At 46.3% G+C, this 15692-nt stretch overlaps 2 protein-coding genes across 2 annotated transcripts in view; one reads left to right on the forward strand and one right to left on the reverse strand.

The window, feature by feature from the left end:
• The window catches only part of EPG5 (ectopic P-granules 5 autophagy tethering factor), a 64032-nt gene extending 62084 nt beyond the window's left edge, over nt 1–1948 (forward strand). The window contains exon 44 of the mRNA XM_071731401.1: nt 28–1948. Within this exon, the coding sequence (XP_071587502.1) occupies nt 28–210 (183 nt within the window). The 3' untranslated portion in view covers nt 211–1948. The remainder of the gene's footprint in view (nt 1–27) is intronic.
• Nucleotides 1949–4638: 2690 nt separating this feature from the next.
• SIGLEC15 (sialic acid binding Ig like lectin 15) lies at nt 4639–15462 on the reverse strand. Its single transcript, XM_071730486.1, has 5 exons — nt 15152–15462; nt 11786–12169; nt 8031–8390; nt 6765–6795; nt 4639–5494 (listed from the first exon to the last, which is right to left on the reverse strand). The coding sequence occupies exons 1-5, from the start codon at nt 15201–15203 to the stop codon at nt 5398–5400; spliced, it is 924 nt and encodes a 307-aa protein (XP_071586587.1). The 5' UTR covers nt 15204–15462; the 3' UTR covers nt 4639–5397.
• Nucleotides 15463–15692: the final 230 nt, after the last annotated feature.

Consider the following 15692-nt stretch of genomic DNA (forward strand, 5'->3'; position numbering starts at 1 on the left):
TAACAGAATTTTCCTTTTTATCTATAGGCACTGAATGGTCTTGAATCTATGGCATCAAACAAACAGTATATGGACTATCAAGAGCAGCTCTCCCAGGCTTCTGAGTTCATCAGACATCCAGAACATTGTCTTCAAGATGGAAACACTCTCTTGTCTATCCTTATTAACACTCTGTACCCAGAAGTGCATTACTTGGACAGCATACGATAGCAGCACTAATCAGAATCATCATATAATGTTGATTACTCTGGTTTACATATAATGTTATTGCACAAGTAATTTTTACCTTCAGAGTTTCACTTTTAAGTCAGAAGTGTGAATGGGAACTGGACACTGGCAAGTTTTCTCCTCTGTCAGGTTTTGTTTCTTTTGTTTTGATTTGCAGGCTTGTGGAATTGCTCAGTTTTTGTTGGTTGCAAACACTTTTGAAATCTTCCTCTGTGTGGTGCACATCTGAGAGGAGGATATCTGGGGATAGATGTACAAAGCATAGACAGCAAAGCTCATTCTGTAGCATCTGAAGTTATTGCTTTGTGCCTTGTTTATTTTCCAATGTGTTGTTGCTCAGGCCAGTTCAAAGTGAGTGGGGGATTGTGAGTGAAAGAGGTTTTGACTTTCTTGACTTGGAAACCTCTGAGTCTTTTGTGAGTGTGTCTGGATATGTGTGAAATGCCTGTATTTGGAAAGATAGGATTTAAATTTTATTTAATTTTTGCTGTCCCATGAAAATGTATAGTTGAAAAGCATGCCTACAATCTTCTCCCACTTCCATAAACACAAACTAAAATTTGAACTAAAGAACTTCTTTTTTCCTCTTATAATCATCAGTGAATCTGCATTCATTTTGATTGACTTAATGCAAGTTACTTCTAGCCAAGTTCTTCTTAAATCAGATTACTTAAATCAAGAGATGGATTTTCTGGATCCTCAGTGTTTGGGAAGGGAACAGACAGTTATGTTCATGCTAGACATGTTCTAAAGGTCTGGTTGTTTTAGGAAATACTGATGTAACATCCATCACTTAAATTTATTCTTTGCCGCTTAGCCGGATGCGACACAACAGGATTTTAGATGACACTGTGAAAAAATACTTTTCTTGTATTAAATTTGGGGATAATATGTTGAAATTCTGTTGCCATGAGCCTGTAAATATGTTGTTTTAGCTGAACCATCACTGGTTTTGTTGCCTTGCCTGATTTGTGCAATACACCTTTGTTTAGAGGAAGCAGAAAGTGAGTTCCCTTGTTGCTTGTCTGCCCTTGCCCCTTTTTATCACTGATCTATTTGAGATGGCCCAAGGTCCTGCACTCCTAATCCCTGCACCTTAATGAAGGAACAGTGATCCCTGCTTCTCTTCCTCCATGAATTGTGCCTTTATGTTTAGAACGTGGTTATGCATTACAACATTAGTTCTGGTCATTAGAAGAAGGAAGTGTGCTACCCAGTGTCTGGTCAATAAGGCTTTGTAGTGCTGCTCTTAACTGTGGTTCTGGTGCTGGAGAAAAAAAATCAACTCTTTCTTTTCAGCAGATTTTGCTAAATATGCCAGCTGGGTCATTAGATCACCTTCATCCTAATGTGGTCACAGACTTCTTTGCTCTGTCTACGAGCCCATAAATATTTAGATACATTTATATCCCTCTGCATATTAAGCAGTTACCTGTGCAGCATGGTTTTTTAAGAGACCCATTTGAACAACTGAAGTCTGGAAGAATACATTCTGCTCCTTTTTTTTCCCTCTGAAAGACTTAAAAGCACTGGTTTTATTAGATTTGGTGTTATTGATCAGATGCATTAAAATGTGAAAGTCAGAAAATACATGTTTGACATGCACTTTTAAAATGAGATACTGTCTCAGCTGATGAATTTTTACAAATGTTGTATTTATAACACACTATGTCTGCAAAGACCATGCAAAATAAAAATGAAAAATCAATCTGACAAACAATGTGGTGTTTTCAACTTACTGGGAGGATCCACAGCATATAATACATATTTTTTCTTGGAGAGAAAAGAATGATGGGGGAGTACCATGCATTTGCTTATTTGTTGGAGATTTGGACACTTTTGTCTTTCTATTCTGGATTTGACATTTTATGGGATACAGCAGCCTGGTTTTATGTCCAGAACTCAGGAGAAAGCTCATCTATGTAATGGCAGAAATAATATTTCTCTGTCCCAACAAAGTTCCTCAAACCTCTGGGATAATCTGTAGGATAAAGCACTGCTTCAGGTCTTTCAGTACTTGCTGACCCAGGCTGTGTAATTTGATATTTATCATAAATGAGGGGAGTCTTATTCTCTAAATGGTGCTCAGCAGATTTTTGATTTTTATTGTGTCTGGTTCAACTGGAGAGACTTTCCTTGTTCTCAGCATCTCCCACCTCAAAAATGCAATATTCTTTACATTTCTGATGTGGAAAACAGGCAATTTCGGAAGGAAAACTGAGGTTTGTGATTTGTGGCATTGTAGATTGCTGTGGAAAGAGGTGAAATTGGAACGTGAGCTACTTAAAGACAGGAGTGCCTTTTGGATAATTTGTGCAATTTAGTCAGAGAATGAGCATCTGTGGCTTTTCAGTGCTTGCCTCCCACAGCAATTACTGTGAATTGTTTCCTATGGATTACAGCTCGTGTATTTATTAAGAAAATAGGACCAAACAGGGGAAGTGGACAAAACAGCTGAAGGTGGCATTAAGTTCAGTCACTGGAATGGAAAAACAGGAGTCTGAGCAGCATGAGAAGTGTAGGAAAACACCTGCTAGGGCACATGAAGTCAGTCCTAGAAACCTCCTGGTGCTGTGTGCTCTGCTGTGTTTTGTCCTTCCAGTAGCTGGAGTGCCCTGTGTGGACCAGGGCCTGCTGGCATGGAGCTTCTTCCTTAATTATTCCTGGGTGGATGGTCTGCAGTGGGCACAAGCTGCCCCATCACCTCTTTGTGATGCCTGCTGGTACCCATCAAAGGGGCAAGGCTCATCCTCCTCCCCTGGCCATTGCCCTGTGTGTGTCCCCTGTGCTCTCACATGAGTGGCATCCTCCTTGTCCTTGTGTTCCCAGCTCACCTTGTCCTGAAGAAGCAGAGTACCACTCCAGGCATGTGATCCACTCTTCTCCATGATCTCAGGAAGATTGCAGCCCTGCAAAATGCACGTGGACCTCTTAATTCCTCCTGCCTTTTCCCCCCCCAACCTGGCTGTGCCAATTCCTGAGGAAAAGTAGGAGAGCTTTTCCCACAAAGCTATCCTGCAGGGCACTCCTTTATTTTGGATGTCCACTGGAGCTGGACATCCAACTCCAATCTGTTGGTTATGAGGTCTCCTCTGCATACCACCCCACACCTTCTGCTTTCCAAAGGATGGAACAGCAGGTAGCAAGAGAAATGTGGGATGCAGACCCTTCCCCTTGAGGAGCAGCCTTGCAGGGATGGGTTGAAGAGATCCCTCACTGCAGAGAGGGGCAGAATTCAGGCAAACTGATTTCTGTGGCTTTCCTGGTGTCCAGAGGTGTGATGTGTTCCTGTACTCAGGCATCCTTCTCCTCCCACTTGTCCCACTCATGTGGGCTGTGGTCTGGAAGCTGAGCAAGTGGTAGCTGCGTGGTGCTACTCCGAGTTTTCTCACTCCTCAGGTACTGTGTGGTTTGTTTTTTTTTTCATGACGTATTTGCTGGCAGTGCACAGGGTGCTGATAATGTGCAAGAGGGCAGTAAGTGGTTTTGGGGCTTCTATTTTTACTCAAACTACTAAGCTACTACTAAAGAAGTTTTTTCAAGAGAAAAACCCTGTAATACCAAGCCTCAGTCCCACAGGTGGCTAGAAATGGGTTCTCCTTAATATAGGTCTACAAGTTATAAGGGCTCAGAAATTCAATTAAGTCTGTCCAGTGAATCTGTCTGAGGTCTCTTGCCTTCTGTGAAACTGAGCTTACTGCTCCATGACTACACTGTCTACTGTATCTTCCTTTTCCTCTTTCCATCTTTTCCTATTTTTATTAAACCTGGCTTTTCCACTGCTGGGGTTTTAGATTTGGATTGGAGAGACCAGGTTAAAATATCTCCTTGCATTTATTTATTTATTTTTAACCTTGTTATCCTTGCACTTTCAGCACAGATGATATGAAGAGCTGAACTTTAAAATAATAACTTGCAGGCTGAGGGTGAACTTTGCAAGCAGGACCCCGGGACTGGTGCTGATTCAGTAGCAGCTTGGACTCCTTCCTGGTCAGCTGTGGTTGTCATCAGAACTGGGATTCTTTTGGGAAGAGTTTTGGAGCTGCTGCACGGGAATGATTGCACAGAGCATCAAATCTAGTGACATAACCCTGGAAGCAGATTTTTGTCACTTCTTTTTACGTTCTTCTCCTTTTCGATGCCATCCTATCACTCCTCACTCACATCCTGCCCTCCCCAAGACCTTTGTCTGACAAAAATTTCAGGTTGACTTGCATCATCCAGTACCATAAACTGGGTCTGTTTACCTGGTCTTGGAGCATGTTCACAGTTGGGTTAGGAGCTTTTCTATGGATGGCCAGTGGCTTGGTAGGAGTGACTGAACCCCAGAGGAATTTAATAGATGACTGGTCAGGCCTCGAAGGAACTTTTTCATGTAACACAGGGATGGAATTTGTTTAGAAATAGCTTTTTTTTTTTTTTAATTTATTTTTTACTAACAAAACTGATTTGGTTTATTGGAGCACTTCCACAGTGTATTTATCACAAAGCTCTGAGATTCTTTGTGTGTGCACGAGGGCACTGGAAGCTGCACTGGAGTTACAGTGTGGACTACCCTTTGGATGTCTTGCTTTCAGCTCTACCAGCTTTTGGAAAAACTCCTTTTTTTTTTTTTTTTTCCTTGGACTCCTCTTGAAATTTAAGTTTCTTTAAGGTCTTAAATTCTGGAAATTAAACAATAATAAAAAAAGCCCTGTAGAAATCCCCCTTTTATTTTTTTTTTTTTCTTCACAGCTGGGTTTTGAAACATGAAAATTCTTTGCTTACTGGCCCTAGGAAGCTGCACTGTGGTTTGATGAGTGGTTAAAACTGTTTTTGGAAGTAATATTTGAAAAATGCCAAGGCAAAAAGATGTGAGAAAATGGTAGACTGTTACCTACTTGCTAAACACTGAGAGGGGCTAAAAAATACACAGACTGGCTAGAACTGATGTCCTGTGTAGATTCTCTTCTGCTCCTCCAGCTCCGTCCCTCTTGGCTTTCTGTTTCGTCGCTTCTGCTTTCCCTTTGGGGAGGTTTCTTTTGTAAGCAGCATCAGGGGTGGAAAACACACACATACACAGCTGCAGGGTGTGTTTGACCTTCTGTGCATCAGTCAACAAGAGCATCCTGGTGCTCCCTGGGAAGGGGCACCCTTGTGCAGAGCAGAGTGGGGATCCCAAGGGAGTCCTCAGCTGCGCCTGGATGCGGCTCTGTCTGCGGGCAGAGTTTGGCTGCCACCGTATCTGCGGTCAAAGTTCTCGTAGGTGGAGTCTTGCAGCTGTGGCCTGGCAGTGGAAGAAGAGGAAAAAAAGGTGAAGAGACATTTTTCTGGCTGCTCTGGACTTATGAAGTGGCTTCAGCCACTGTCACAGCTAAGTGTCTGCGGCACTGTTTGGCACAGGTCCTCCCTTCTGCAGCAGATGGATGCAACCTGGATACTTAAGTTCTAATGTTTTGCATCTTAAAGCTTCCAGAACAATCTCCTGCACCATTAACATTAACTACTACTCCTGTCCTGCTCCTCAGAGCCTCGGGAGATTGTGCTTCTCCTCTGAGAAGGATCCTCACATGTTGAGCATGGGGGATATTGGTTTTTAAGCTTCATCTCTATATGTGTCCAAACAAATGCAATCAAGGATGCAGTATAGTTTAGATAGTTAAATAATCAAAACTATGTTTTTGCAAATAAATAATACAAATTTAACTGTAGGATTAGATTCCCCTTTGCCTTTTTGGCTGTGTCCTGGTGCTGTACGCTTGACAGTCTTGCTGAAATGGCCTCCTGTCTTGGATGAGGTGGTGGAAGGAGGCATCACATATAGGGGTAGCTCAGGTTGGAAGGGAGCAGCCCTAAGCAGATGTCCTTACACCAAGATCAGATACAACTTGCTGGGTTTAGAGAAAGGGTTGGGTTTGGGTTTTTTGTAAGTTTTAAGGTTTTTTTGTTTCATCATCTCTTTCTAGCTTGGCCACCACTGTGCTGGGTAGTGGGAAATGCCAGAGCAGCTTGGGGGGAGGGAGGGGGCTGTTTGCCCATCTCCACACTTGGCAGCACTCATCAGCTTTGAGATGAGCCCTTTTCCTGCCCTACTAGAAGCTGGGGTGCAGAGGGAGGGGAAGGTTTCTGTTGTACAGGGGTTTCCTCTTACTCATCATTCACCAGCCTGCCACAGATGCCATCCAGCCTGTTCCTATCACCATTCCCTTGGGTGGCTGCTTCTTTGGCTATTTCCATGTGGCTTCCTACCACACCCTTGGCCTGTGGGCTACCCAGACTTCTGCTAGTCTCTTGCTGCTGTAGCATCCATGTCTTTTTAATCTGCTCCCCCAGTCTCTTGTTCTCACATCTTCTGGTCTGTACCCAAGCCAGGGACTTCTCCCGGCAGTTCCCAAGCTTCCCCCACCCCAGATTGCCACCAGCCCAACCCTGTCCTTGTCCCAGGCGGCTCTTGGCAGGGAAGTTTGTTAAGAAGACCATGGACAAGTTGCATTTCTGTCCTTCACCATCTCCAGATGCCTGCTGGATAACATGAAGGGTAGGGAGGATGTCCTTACCATGCCAGGCTGGATGGGGCTGAGGAAGGACCTGCAAAGTGGGAAGGAAGATGTAGGTTAGAACATGGTCAAAAGGAGCTGGGGAGCCAGGATGGACCTAGAGGTGCTGGGGAGTGGCACTGGAGTGTGGTTGTGGCACCACAGTGAATGGACAGAGGACTTTTTTGTCAGGCGTATTCCCACCCTTCACGAGGGTGGGAATTTGACACTGGAATGTAAAGATAAAGAGCAAAGCATATCTGGTTTGTCTTTAACAGCTTCTACAGTGTGAAGGAAGCAGTGTCTTTCACAGGGTGTTGACATCAGGCTGTCTCTACAGGTGACTCCTGGTGATGTGACAGCTTGTCCACCCTGAGAGTCAGAGCCCATAGTCACAGAGTCATAGACTCACAGACTGGTTTGGGTTGGAAGGGACCTTAAAGCTCATCCATTCCCACCCCCTTTCTTTCCATGGGCAGGGACACCTCCCACCAGCCCAGGTTGCTCCAAGCTCCATCCAACCTGACCTGAGACACTGCCAGGGATGGGGCAGCCACAGCTTCTCTGGGAAACCTGGCACAGGGGCTCAGCACCCTCACAGTAAAGTATTTCTTCCTAATGTCCAACTTAAATCTCCCCTCCTCCAGTTTAAAGCCATTATCCCTTGTTCTATCACTCCATGCCCTTGTCAAAAGTCGAAGAGTTTAAACAGATGTGTGGGATGCAGCAAAGGTAAATCCTGCCGGTGGGCAACAGGGGAAGAGAGAGTAATTAGTCTGTTTCAGGAAAAAAAAATTAAGAAAAAGCTGGTTGTTAGCAGAGGCTTCTCTGCTATTTGCCCATCTGTTAGTTTATTAATTGTTCTCCTCCACTCTAGGGAACTCCTGCTCCCTCTGTATCTTCAAAGGTCTATTCCCAAAGGAGATCTCCTGTCTGCAGGCTGCAACCAGCAGCTAGGAGGTCCCTCTTAGTTGTTATTAGGTTTGTCCTTAGAAATATCCTTTGCCTAGGCTGGAAAATCATAAACCATTTTTTGAAAACCCAAACCAAACCTGACCCCTCCTGCCTGGTGTTATCTGCTGCATCTGTCACCATCCCTGGAGGTATTGTAACCATTCCTGAAGGCATTTAAAGGACAAATAGATGTGGTGCTGAGGAATGTGGTTTAGTGGTGGCCTTGGCAGTGCTGGGTTAAGGGTTGGATGATCTTAAAGGCCTTTTACAACCATAATAATTCTGTGAATCTCTCTGGTTTGGTGGAGGAACACGGGGAACAGTGATACCTACCTCCTCTGGGGAAAGCAGTCAAGCCCAGAATCACCAGCAAAATGAGCACTTTAATTCCCAGTGGCACAAAGATCAGGACCATGAAGAAGGAGCTGTTGGATGCCTTGAATTTGTAGAAGTAGACAGCCCCCTCTGCTCTCCCATGGCTGTTGACAGCAGTACAGGTGTATTTCCCATCATGGGTCAGGTACTGGAGCTCCTTGGTGACACGGTGGTTCATGCTGGTGGTGGAGGTGAGGTTGCTGGAGGGTGGTCCAGTCCAGGTCAGAGTGGGTGTTGGTTCCCCTTCAGCAGTGCAACGTGCCTGGAAGGTGTGGTCCCCGTGAGAGCTGACAGTGATGTTGATGATCCTGGGGGCAGCTGTAGAAAGAGTGTCATGGGAGGGAAAGTGTGTCAGGCTTCCAAGGCAGGTCTGACATAAAACACCTGGAATGAGTGGACACTCAGTGTGTTGTATCAGGGTCATGTTGGAATCAAGCCAACCCTCGCTGTCCTCGCTGTCCTCGCTGTCCTCGCTGTCCTCGCTCTCCTCCCTCTCCTCCCTCTCCTCCCTCTCCCTTTTCCTCTTCTTCCTCTCCTTCCTTTTCCTCTCCCTCCTCTCCCTCCTCTCCCTCCTCTCCCTCCTCTCCCTCCTCTCCCTCCTCTCCTTCCTTTTCCTCTCCTCCCTCACCTCCCTCACCTCCCTCACCTCCCTCACCTCCCTCACCTCCCTCACCTCCCTCACCTCCCTCTCCTCCCTCTCCTCCCTCTCCTCCCTCTCCTCCCTCTCCTCCCTCTCCTCCCTCTCCTCCCTCTCCTTCCTTTTCCTCTCCTTCCTTTTCCTCTCCTTCCTTTTCCTCTCCTTCCTTTTCCTCTCCTTCCTCTCCTTCCTCTCCTTCCTCTCCTTCCTCTCCCTCCTCTCCCTCCTCTCCCTCCTCTCCCTCCTCTCCCTCCTCTCCCTCCTCTCCCTCCTCTCCCTCCTCTCCCTCCTCCCTTTCCTCTCCTTCCCTTCTGCCCTCCCTCCCTCTTCATTTCCTCAGATTTTCCCACCCTGCCTGTTTTTTAAAGAGGAGCTTCTCCCAGCAATGCCTGGGACAGAAGATGTGTACTTGAGTTGTGTTTTATCCCTCTAACACCTTACACAGTTTTCTGAGCATCGGTCAACCTTGGCTGCTGCAGCTTTCCATGGTGGCAGAAGACAGGGGCACTGTGCTACTACAGCACGACCACCATCCATGAAGATGAATTCACTGTGAATTCACACTGTTCACTGAGAACCACAGCCCAGTGCTGCCCACAATGTAGGTACCAGTGTAGCCAGTGACATTTTTGGAATGTCTGTGTGTGCACCTTGTCCTGGACAAGGCAACCGTGGTGCTCTCCTGCAAGCATCTCCTTGGTCTCTGATCTCCAGAGGAAGGATCTGTTTGTGCAGGCCCTTTGCTTGGTGCCTGAAACTTGCCAGATTCAACAAATTGTTGACATGGAACATTTCCACTCTTTGCTGCAACCTAATTTTGGTGTTTTCTTACATCCATACCATGTAGCTGGTGTAGGTTCCTGGTTGCTTTAGGGTAGTGTGCCAACGCCAAGGTAGTGCCTTGTTTTTTGTCCTCTATTTTCTGTCCTCTATTTGTAGTATGTGGGGTTGTGTGACTGAATGAGCAGTGGTAAAGGTCTTTTGGGGGATGCATAATGTGCAGAGGAGCTGCTGGACATCCCATCTTATGTCTAATCTATTAAAGAAGCATAGGTGGTATGACCAGGCTTGTCTTACCTATCAGTCTTCTCCTCTTGGACCTGTTGGCCCATTTCATGCATTTGTTTTTAAAGGCACTGTGAAAACTTTAAGGGAACTAAATGAGTGTGCTCACAGAGGAAAAGCATGTAAGTGTGGGTGCTTAGGAGGCTCTCCAAGTGAAGGAGATCCTTGACCACGGTGTGTATGAATACTTAGGAGATGCTCCAAGTGAAGGAGACTCTTGACTGTGGTGTGTGTGCTCAGGAGGTGCTCCAAGTGAAAGCCTTGGCTGTGTGGATGAGTGCTTAGGAGCTCTCTAAATGACTTGACTACCCAGAAGTTTCCAAGAAGTAAAAGAACTCATCCTCAAGTCCTTTCTGGACAACCTGCAGTGTACAGAAGACCTTGAGGCAGTTTCACTTCTGAAGCAAGCTCATCCAGTGCATGGCACCTCTGCACATACAGGGAAGGTCTCAGTCTGTTCTGGAGGCCACCTGGGTCTCCTCAAGTTCCCTGGATCTAGGAGGACACCTGGGGAGATGGGATAAGCACTTCACTGAACCTGGTCTCCTCCCACCTGAATGCTGGCTGTGACCAAAGCCCATCGCAGCCCAGGGGTGCTTGTGGCACAGGCACTGCTGGAGCTCCAGGCAAGGAGAATTGTAAAGACTGATAGTTATAAACCATTTTGTGTCACCCCTGCTTTTGGTCTGCAGTGTCTCTGCTGTGCTGACATCACTAAAAAAAGATGGTTTTCAGCTATGTTATTCATCTGGCACAGCAGAGGAGTTCTGCTGCAGGGGTGGGCTCTAACACTGGGCTCCTGTTCTGTGAGCAGCAGGTGGGCTTCAGAGGGAGCTGATGGGCAGCAGTCGACTTTGAGACTCAGATTTCAGCTGCTGTGTGGGTCACCTCTCTGCCTTTCTCCCCTTCCCTCTGTCTATTTACAAGCCCCATGTGAAGGAGCAATGCCCTGTGTGGGTCCATCCAACACCCATGCAATGGGTCCCAAGCTCATATGGGGATTCAAATGTCCATTCCATGCAGATGTCTACCCTGTGCATGGACATCATCACCCGTGTGACTGCTGTCTGGTGTTTCCTCAAAGATGCTCTTCCTTGTGCCTGTTGCCCCTGTGGTTTCTAAATAATCCCTTGGCTAAGATGGAGGAGCCTGGAGCTGTGTGCTCTCCAGAGGGACAGAACCAGTTGTGCTTATTTAAGTGTGACCATGGCAGCTGGAGGTGCAGCTTCCAGACCTGTGTGTGTTAGGAGCTCAGGGTATTTTTTTTCTTTCCTGTTCAGGATTCAAAACAGAGTTTCAGCCCAAGATGGAAATAGGACTTGAAGTTCCTCCTTATGTACTGGGTGCTGCTCAATGGCCAGGTGGGTGTTAGGGGTTAACAGAGACTGCCAGCTCCCCACATTTTTTGTACTAAGCACTTGTTGCTTCAGAGGACTTTAGACCTATGGCACATGGGATCTGGGTTTCTTGACTTTGCAAGCCCCTGTTACAGACCTGCCTGTCCTTACATTCACTAAAGCACACCCATAAACCAGGCTCTCCAGTTTAACAAAGGCATTCTTAACCCAAAACTATGGACTGCTGGCCCTAGCTTGCTATTCTGCTGCCTGCACAGATCCTGTGCTGCAGGGAAATAGGATCTTTGGTGCATAGAATCAAAGAATGGTTTGGGTTTGAAAGGACCTTTATAAGTCATCTAGTCCAACCCCCTTGCAATGAGAAGAGATGCTGGACACTTGGCTGTCTTTTACCCCAGCAGCCAGAGCCTGGCTGTTCCATTGCCAGTTTTGTTCCTATTCCCATCCCTGTCTTGTGCACATCACCTCACACTGGAAGAAGCCTGCAGAAGTCAGTGAGCATGCCCTACCCCAATATTATGAGTTATCCACAGGGCAGGGAAAGCCAAACCCCTGGAAGACCACCTCAGGGCATTGTTACACATCTCACCAGTTTCCATGTCCTGTTGCTCCCACTTCCCTACAGGATAACTTCACCTCTCATGCCCTCTTACCAATTAAATGCAGCCTTATCCCATTCCTGCTTTCATACTTGTCGTGGACATCTCCAGAGAGCTCCACCCGGCAGAAATATCTCTCGCTGTCACTCCAGGTCAGGTTGTCAATCCTGATGGAAAGGTCCTTGTGCCGGGGGTTTCCCAGCAGTCTGTATTTGTTTTTGTAGCTGATGGCAGTCTTACAGAGCTCGCTGGAGCTCTGACTGATGCACTTGAAAACTACTGTGCCGTTGTAAGGTTCCTTGATCCTCCAAATGGCAGTGAGGGTCCGGTCAAAGGTTTTGTAGGGGTGTGTGAAAGTACAGGGCAAGATGACCATCTTCCCAAGTTCACCAGTAACATCAGATGGGACGTGGATGGACCAACTATTGGACTGCACACCTAGAGGAAAAAAAGAGATGATCAAAGCTGTCTGACATGGAGGGTCTCAGAGCATCCTTCCTGCACCCACTGTGTTGTTGCTGAGATTGTCTTTACTGGTGGTGAGCCTTGTGCTGGTTGATGTTGGACTTGGAGTTGGTGGCACAGCCCAGTGACTGGGGATGGATTTAGTACCGGTCTGCAGCACTGCCCAGGGGACTGACTGGCTCATGTTGCAGGTGATTTAGTTCTTAAGCAGGCCTTGTGTTTGTCAGGGGAACAATAGCACCTCGAGTTCTGACATCTGAGTAAATCTTGGAGCTGTTTTATGATACAAGGAATGATGAGAGGAGGCAAGTTCCCTCTATCAGCTCCTGTGGCAGAAAGGAGGGTGCCCTTGACTGTACATAAAGCATCACCCTGGTAGCAGAGCCATTTGTCACTGTGAGGACTCCAGCTGCCATCATCTTCCTAGACAGGCCTTGTCCTGGTGTCATGGCAAGGGAAATCCCAACTTTTCCATCTCAGATGTCACAAATGATTGAGAATTTTCTCTCTCAGCCAAATTTGGTCACTCTAAATCCTAGTGCAGTCTGGGCAGCTGAACCTGGTTGCCACCCAGACCCAAGCTGATCATTTCTGTTTGGTGATGAAAACAAGTTTCACATGCCTGAATGCCCCCCATCTCTGCAGTATGTAGTGTGAAAAACAATGTTTCATAGACTGTTTTGGGTTGAAAAGGACCTTAAAGATCATTCAATTCCAACCCCCCTTTCCATGGGCAGGGACACCTCCTACCAGCCCAGGTTGCTCCCCATCCAACCTGACCTGAGACACTGCCAGGGATGGGGCAGCCACAGCTTCTCTAGGAAACCTGGCACAGGGGCTCAGCACCCTCACAGGAAATAATTTCCCCTTATATCTAATGTAAATCTACCATTTATCTAACCCCTTTCCCAAGCCATCAACACCAACAAAGAGCAGTTCTTTCCATACAGATGTGTATCTCTCCTCTCTCTTGCTAATTGCAACAGCTGTAGCAGCAGATTGTGGCTTCAGTAATGTCTGTGGCTATGTTCCTATCTTATAAAAATCACTTGATGTCTTCATTAAATCAGGAGCTTTCCCCTCAACACCTGACAGTAACTGCAAGATACGTGAAGGTGAATAACCATCACCCACCCCTGCTCTGTGTCTGTGGTCATTCAGCTCTCTGGTTACTTGTGTAAACTCTAAGATGAGATTTTTTGCATAGAATCATAGAATTGGCTGGGTTGGAAGGGACCTCAGAGATCATCAAGTCCAACTCTTGATCCACTCCCGCTGCAGTTCCCAGCCCATGGCACTGAGTGCCACATCCAGGCTCTTTTGAAATATCTCCAGGGATGGAGAATCCACCCCTTCCCTGGGCAGCCCATTCCAGTGTCTGATCACCCTCTCCATAAAGAAATTCTTTCTAATGTCCAACCTAAACCTCCCCTGGCACAACTTGAGACCTCTTGTGCCCTCTTGTCTTGCTGAGAGTTGCCTGGGAAAAGAGCCCAACCCCCCCCTGGCTCCAACCTCCTTTCAGGGAGCTGTAGAGAGTGATGATGTTCGTGTATCTGTTCTCCATAATACCTGGCAAATGCCTCAGGGGCAGTGCAACTCCTATCAATCTATTGTGTGCTGCACAATGGACAAAGGCCAATGCAGGGCTGGTTTTCTGCCATGAAGTTATTTATCTGGAATCAGGCCCAAGCCAGTGTTTTGATGACTGAGGGCTGGGGTAAGCTGCCTTGTCATTCACTGTAACCAGATGAGTGCCTTTTGCAGCCTGGGTAATCCAATATACAAAGAGGGCTGCATGGCCACAGGAGCTCCAGGAAGCTCATGGACTTTGAGCACAAAGGCCTGGCAGTGAAAACAGAAAAAGCTATGGCTTTCCAGTTTATTTCATGTTGTTATATTTATTTTACAGGATGTTACTGTAACCCTTTTAGTTTTGGAGAACTGCAGATCATGTGCTTTTGAATGCATGATTTTGGTTTTCTCTGCCACCTTTTTGGTTTGCATTTTGTTTTGTTTTTTTTTTAATCATAAGTTAAGAGCATTATTTTTAGCAAATAAACATCCCCTTGGCTTCCACATGAGAAATGATGTTAAAAAGTGATTCTGCTGTTACCAGCACCACCCATTTCTATGGAAACACAGCTTGCCTAGGTTATGAGTGGAGGGAGCTGTCAGCATCCTGTGTCTGATTTCACCTTAACCTTAAAAAGCTTTAGCCTGGTAGGGTCTTCCATGGCTTCCTCTTGCTACTATTCAGCTTCTCTCTGTTCCTGGAACTGGAGTTCTTCCAAGAAGCAGAGAAGGTCATATAGGAAAATCTCCTACACACCTTAACACAGAGTCACTCCTGAAGGGAGTTGTCAGGTCTGTTGGTTGCCAATGGAAAAGTGATGAGGACAATAACTACATCAAGAGCTGGAGACCACCACAGACACTAGCCTTGCCCTAGCAAATATTTCACAGCATATTTAGGCAAATCCCATTTACTTTTAATGGAATTTGAATGGATAGTTGAAATTAAACCTGAGCTTAAGTGCTCAGTGGGATGGGAGCAAATTATGTCTTGTTAATAACTCCTAGGAACACAAAACAGTTCTTCTGGGTGGTGGTGGACATGCTGCATTCAGCTGACAACGCAGGGGAAAAGTTAGATGAAGAAAAAGTTAAAAAAGAAAACAAAACAAAAAATTTGAAAAACAAAACAAGACAAAACAAACAACAAAAAAAAAAACCAATAAACCAAAGATTTCTAACAACCACAGAGTCAATCCATGGAGTTTTTTTCCAGTATTCCCACATGCACCTGGAATTTCACAATCCTCCTAAGAAATGTGACGGATGGAGCAGTTCTTGGAGAGTTTATTACACCAGGCAACTCCCCTGTCACTTTGCCTAGAGTGAGAAGAAAAGCCCTGATCAGACAGGGGGTTCGTAGCAAGCTCAGAAACTCACCCTTCCTGGAGATGCAAAGGAGGCACAGAAGCAAGATGCTAAACTGTCTCATGCTGGTTGATGTTCTCCAGGGAGGTTTATCAGCAAGCCAGAATGTTCTCTACTACATCTGAGCTGCTGGTCTTCCAGACACAAAAGGTTTTTTCAGGGATGGAAGAAGTTGTGGCTTCCTTCCCCTCGGAGGGAATGAGTTGTCTAGCTGAACCAGCTCTGGATTCAGATATTAATAGTTTTGTGGTCAGTCATGTGAAAAACTACACCAGAGTGTGTATCTGTTTTCCAGCTGAAGGAAAGGGACTGCAGACTGGGGATGCAAACACGTGATGTGTGATGTGCAAGGGGGGGGGGGAAGAGCTTTCAGGTGTTACCACCTCACCAGTCTGGAGGAAATCCTTGCAGTCTGCCTAAAGGAGCTGGCAAGTGAGGAGACCCTTGCTCTCCTGTCTTGAGGTTGTTCATCCTCCTGACCACAGAGCCTTGCAAGTCAGCTGTGCTTTATCCATGGTGCTCACTGGTTGCTGTCAACTCTCTTGTCTCACTG

Source organism: Heliangelus exortis, chromosome Z (genome assembly GCF_036169615.1).
Source record: "Heliangelus exortis chromosome Z, bHelExo1.hap1, whole genome shotgun sequence".
Classification (NCBI taxonomy): Eukaryota; Metazoa; Chordata; class Aves; order Apodiformes; family Trochilidae; genus Heliangelus; species Heliangelus exortis.